At 39.1% G+C, this 6,279-nt stretch overlaps 1 protein-coding gene across 1 annotated transcript; it reads right to left on the bottom strand.

Moving 5' to 3' along the window:
* Window positions 1-1,920: 1,920 nt before the first annotated feature.
* LOC131639727 (uncharacterized) lies at window positions 1,921-2,907 on the bottom strand. Its single transcript, XM_058910193.1, has 2 exons — window positions 2,480-2,907; window positions 1,921-2,326 (listed from the first exon to the last, which is right to left on the bottom strand). The coding sequence occupies exons 1-2, from the start codon at window positions 2,905-2,907 to the stop codon at window positions 1,921-1,923; spliced, it is 834 nt and encodes a 277-aa protein (XP_058766176.1).
* Window positions 2,908-6,279: the final 3,372 nt, after the last annotated feature.

Raw genomic sequence — 6,279 nt, 5'->3', positions numbered from 1 at the left:
ACCTGTTGCTTTATAATTAGCAAGATCGGCGAGCCAAGGTCTTATTTGGAGTTGAAAAAGTTGCTCATCCGAGAATTCATCATTTATTTCAGCTTCTTGGTTGGTGACGTTTACATTGACCAAACGGGATAAATGATCTGCTACCACATTTTCTGTACCTTTTTTATCCCGGATTTCTATGTCAAATTCTTGCAAAAGGAGAACCCAACGAATGAGCCTTTGCTTCGAATCCGGTTTAGTAAGTAGGTATTTAATGGCCGCATGGTCTGTGTGGATTACCACTTTTGACCCAATGAGATAGGATCTAAACTTTTCAAGGGCATACACTATGGTTAGCAATTCTTTTTCTGTGGTGGCGTAGTTGACTTGAGCATCATTTAATACCTTACTTGCATAGTGTATGACATGAAATATCTTTCCTTTTCGCTGGCCTAATACTGCACTAATGGCATAATTGCTAGCATCACACATTAGTTCAAAAGGGTTTGTCCAATCGGGTGCTACGATCACAGGTGCGGTGGCCAGCCGGTCTTTTAGGTCATTGAAAGCTTGAACACAAGATTCATCAAAATTAAAACATGTACCTTGGTTGAGTAAATTACTCAATGGCTTGGCAATCTTTGAAAAATCTTTTACAAATCTTCTATAGAATCCCGCGTGACCTAAAAAACTTCTTACTCCTTTGACGTTTATTGGAGGTGGAAGTTTTGCGATTACCTCCACCTTGGCTGGGTCCACTTCAAGTCCTCTGGAAGATACTTTGTGTCCGAGTACAATTCCTTCAGTCACCATGAAATGGCATTTCTCCCAATTTAATATCAAATTGGTTTCAATACATCTTCCAAGTGCCACATCCAAATTATTCAAGCACATCTCAAAAGTTTTTCCAAATACGGAGAAGTCATCCATGAATACTTCAATACTTTTTTCAATGAGGTCGGAGAATATGGCTTGCATACACCGTTGGAAAGTAGCTGGAGCATTACATAATCCAAATGGCATCCGTCGATACGCGAAAATTCCAAATGGACATGTAAAAGCTGTCTTCTCATGATCTTCTGGGTTCACCACGATCTGATTATACCCGGAATACCCATCTAAAAAGCAATAGTAATTCTGCCCCGATAACCTCTCAAGCATTTGATCCATGAATGGTAGGGGAAAATGATCTTTCCTCGTAGCTTTGTTGAGTCTACGATAATCGATGCACATTCTCCACCCGATTACTGTTCTTATTGGTATGAGTTCATTCTTGTCATTACGGATCACCGTCATGCCTCCCTTCTTTGGTACAACATATACCGGACTCACCCATGCACTATCAAAAATTGGGTAAATCATACCTGCTTCTAGAAGTTTGATCACCTCTTTCCTAACTACCTCTTTCATTGTTGGATTTAGTCTTCTTTGCGGTTGGGCTACCAGTTTGAATTCTTCTTCTAACATAATCTTGTGCATGCAATAGGCAGGACTTATTCCTTTCAGATCCTCCAATACCCATCCAATTTCCGCTTTGTTCTTTTGGAGAATTTGAATGAGTCGTGCACCTTCGTCTGGAGTCAACTTAGAACTGATAACGACTGGTTTATCTCCTTCTTTATCTAGAAAGACGTACTTCAAATGCGATGGGAGTAGCTTTAATTCTATCTTTGACTCTTTAACTCCTTTTTTTAACTCTAAATCCTCTATCTTTTCCGCCTTTGTGACTGTGTTGCCACCTTTTTCTAATTCCTTTAAAAATAACTCAATCTCTTTTTCTTCTTCTTGAGTAAGTACATTGAAAGATTCAACAAGAGATCTCTCTAAAGGGCTAGATAGATGAATTTGGTTCGCCACTTCCACTACACTCTCTTCAGTAACATCCATGCGAAAGCAGTCATTCTTATCTTTTGGTTGCTTCATGGCATCGAAGAGATTAAATCATACCTCTTCATCTTGAACTCTTAACTTCATTATACCATCATCAATGTCGATCATCATTCGGGCTGTTTTCATGAATGGTCTCTCCAGAATGATAGGTGACTCCTTGTCCTCTTCCATGTCAATCACAACGAAGTCTACTGGAAACAAGAATTTGTCAACTTTCACTAACATGTCTTGTGCAACACCGTAAGGTAGAGTGGTTGATTTATCTGCTAACTGTAAAGTCATTCTTGTTGACTTCATCTCAATATTTCCCAACCGCTTTACTATTGATAGAGGAATTAGATTGATACTTGATCCTAAATCAATCAGTCCATTCCCGATATTTTGATTTCCAATTGTAATCGGCAATGTGACTCTTCCGAGGTCTCTTGCCTTTTGAGGAAGGCGTGATATTATGGCACTACATTGTGCGTCAAGTAGAACAACTTCTTCTTCTTCCGGTCTTTTCTTCTTTGTTAAGATATCTTTCATGAATTTGGCATACTTTGGCATTTGAGAAATTGCTTCAGAGAATGGAATATTAATTTGTAATTGTTTAAAAATTTCCATAAACCTTGCATATTGCTTGGCGTGGTCCTTCTTTGATGGCGCATGAGGGTATGGTAAATGTTGACTGGGTATCACGTTGCTTGCCAACTTTTCTCTACTGCTTCTTCTTTTCAGCTTTTCTTTCTTTTTGACTTCTGTATTCACATTATCTTCTTCAGCATTAATATTGATAATTTCATATTCTTCATCTTCTCCGCCATGTTTTTCAGCTTCCTCTTCCGTATTATCTTCAACCACGTTCCTTTCAGTTTCATTATTACTTCCTTTTTGTCCAGTCCTTGTCACTACCGCTTTGCAGTGCTCTTTTGGATTCTCTTGAGTGTTGGCTGAGAATGTTGCATTTGACTGATTAGCTGCAAGTTGTTTAGCCAGTTGACCCACTTGAGTTTCCAAACTTTTTATTGCTGCCTCTTGATTCTTGTTATTCGTCATTGACATTTGTATGAACTGATTCATGGTCTCTTCCAACTTAGATTGTCCTCCTTGTTGTTGTGGCGACGGTTGAGTGTAAGGTTGAAAGGCTTATTGTTGATATCCTTGATTCTGTGGCCTTTGTTGATAACCTTGATTGTTATTCCTTGGTGGATACCCTTGTTGATACGGAGGATTCTGATATTGATTCTGCCTTTTTCCTTGGTTATTGTTCATGTAATTCACTTCCTCTTCCAGAACTGGTGGACAGAATCATGTTTGATGATCTCCCTTGCATAACTCGCACTTAGCAACTTGATAAGAATTAGATACCCCATTCAGCTCCTTGATTTGTTGTGGTAATTTAGACATTTGTTGTGCCAAAAGTTCCACTTGGGACGTTAGTAGCTTATTCTGGGCCAGCAGAGCATCACTGTTGTTCAACTCTAATACTCCCGGTTTCCTATCTCTGACCGTTCGATCATGGTTGCCCTGACGATCATTTAGAGCCATTCGCTCTATTATCTGAGTAGCTTCAGCAGGTGTCTTGGACATAAGTGAACCACCAGCTGTGGCATCCAAGAGAGTCTTGTTTGTAGCTGTGAGACCGTTACGGAACATGTGGATTTGGTTAACTTCCGCAAAACCGTGTCCTTTGCACTTTCTCAACATAGCTTTATACCTTTCCCATGCTTCATTCAATGATTCATTACTGCCTTGAGAGAATACTGTGGTGTCGTTTTCTTTTACCTCCCCGTTTCACTTGGGAGGACGGCACGCTAAACCCTTCACGCGAAATTTGGAAGGAGAATGCGCCCGTGGTGGGATGAATTTTGTTTCAGTTCTTCCTACGATATCACACGAACTTTCTTATTTGTCCTACGAGTAGGAAAGGGGAAAAAAGATCTCAACTAAACCCTAGGAGTTTGCTAAGTGTGGGGATTTCACCTAGACTAGAAATTCTGGAGTCCGGGAGGTCGGTTATACATAGGGAAGTGTTTAAACACCCTACATATCTGTAGTACTCTACAGGAACCTTCTCTGTGTCATTGTGATTGTGTTTATTGCTAAAGATTGGGAAAGTTTCTCCTTTGTATTAGGAGATGGAATTTAATTGATTAAAGAAAAGACAGACAGACAGACAAACTGACTATTTTTGGTATTTTATTAGCTCGCTGAGATTCCTTGTGAACCTCATGCCTACATATCCCTAGTGGAAGTCAGAGCTTAATGTAGTTCGGGGAACTAACTAGGGAAATTACTTGTTTTTGGTGCCTTGCTTGAAGCTCAAGGTTGAAGCTTGGAATTAAATCTCTGTTTACAGTAAAGAGACATGAAATTATCTCTACAGAGAGGTATTTGTACTATTCTACCACAAACATTTAAAGGAGTGACAGAATAACTGGATTCATTTCATTCAAGAGGGGGACCTTACTTGTGTATGTGCAAGTATACCAGTCAAATGCCTCTTAAATGAAAGAAGGATGCTCATCCAAATTAGGGAAAGTTACCACATGTCTGGGTTTTACTGCCAGCTCATGCCTTTCAAAATCCTAAATGGGAGACTTGATTAAAATTGAAATTGAATGTTTGTTTATTTGAATGTGGTAGAGTAGTAAAAATATCTCTCTATAGAGATAAGCTATGTCTATCTACTGTATAAAAGATTTGACTTTAGCTGGCTTGTATGAGGCCCAAGCTTGAGGCTTTTTGATTGATTAATTAATTATTGACTTTGGGAGATGACTCCATTGGGGATTAATTACAGGATATTTTTGTGTTCTGTACAAAGCCCAGAATTGAGGCTGACTCTACTTAGGGAGACTCTATTTATGTGCCTTGTACAAAGCCCAAGGTTGTGGCTGACTGTTGAGGATAATTAAATGAATGACTCTATTTTATGTGCCTTGTACAAAGCCCAAGGTTGTGGCTGACTCTAGCTAGGGAAAACATTATTTTCTGCCTTGTACAAAGCCCAAGGTTGTGGCGGACTCTTAAATAAATGAATTGAGTATGGATGACTCTAAGGGGAAAAGATCCTAGGTGTTAGGAATCTTTGACACATGAAAGTATGGTTTATCTGCCTTGTACAAAGCCCAAGGTTGTGGCTACTGAATGATGAAGAACTCACTGGGGAGACTCTATTATCTGCCTTGTACAATGCCCAAGGTTGGGGCTGACTCTTGACAGGGGAGTTTTATTGTTTGGGTGCCTTGTATGAAGCCCAAGGTTGAGGCTAACTATTTTTGTTGGTTTTGACTCTATTGAGGAGATTTTATTTATTAAAAGACTGTTTTTCTTTGGAAGCTAACCCTTTCCAGGGATTTTGACTCAGCTGGTGAATTTGTCTGTTAAAAGACTGACTTTATCATGTTTTTTGGAGGCTGACCCTTTCCAGGGGTTTTGACTCTTTTGGGGAAATTATCTCCTAAGAGAAATGAATCTTTATTATTGACATTTATTAATTGACTTTGGAGGCTAACCCTTTCCAGGGGTTTATATTAAAAATGAAAGAATGTGTGGAAGCTAACCCTTTCCAGGGATTTATTGAAATGGAGGTTGATTTTAATTGACTTTGGAGGCTAACCCTTTCCAGGGGTTTTGTTGAAAATGAATGGCAGAAAGATTATCTAATGGAGACTTCTTGTTTAAAGCCCAAGATGAAGGCTGACACATGCTGAGGATGACCAAACATGGATCCTAGACTCTGCTAAGGAAGATTGATGAAGATAAGGGTGACAGAGACTGTCCATGTCTCTCATTCCAAAAGGTGTACTCAATGCAAAATTGAGACAAACTTAGCTTATTTAAAGTCTGGTTTAAATTGGAAGAAACTCACCAGGGTAGGCTAAAAGGTGGCTAAAGACCTGTTCCTATGTTTATAAGAAACCTGATGGGTCCTTGTATACAAGCTCAAGAGGAAGCTGGAAATGCTTTTAAGAAGCCTGTGGGTCCTTGTACAAAGCCCAAGAGGAGGCTAATCGAGGGTCCTTGTTATAGCACAAGAGAAAGCTTATGTAGTTTTGAACTTATTTTGGCTCTAAGCAAATGGGTAAGAGGTTTCACCGGGAATAATTCCTCTTTGGGTGGATGTGTCCTATTATTTGAATTCTAAGGTTTTTACCAAGATGTTTCACCGGGAATAATTCATCTTGGGGGTTTGAACTACAGATCTCTAATTAGGAAAGAGCCTTCACCGGGAAGACATTCTCAATCCTAGGCCATATTCCTATAATATATATATATATATATATATAGTTTAACTGTCCTAGGGTTTATACTCAAACGTAGTTCTAAACTAATATATGCATAGTTTATATTTGACAGTAATTTAAATAAAGACTGTAAATTGAAAGCTTGTAAAGCCTAACCTGGATGGAGTGGAGGCCATTG

Source organism: Vicia villosa, unplaced genomic scaffold, assembly GCF_029867415.1.
Source record: "Vicia villosa cultivar HV-30 ecotype Madison, WI unplaced genomic scaffold, Vvil1.0 ctg.002746F_1_1, whole genome shotgun sequence".
Lineage (NCBI taxonomy): Eukaryota > Viridiplantae > Streptophyta > Magnoliopsida > Fabales > Fabaceae > Vicia > Vicia villosa.
The sequence above is the reverse complement of the archived record's forward strand: the minus strand, read 5'-3'. Positions and strand labels throughout refer to the sequence as shown.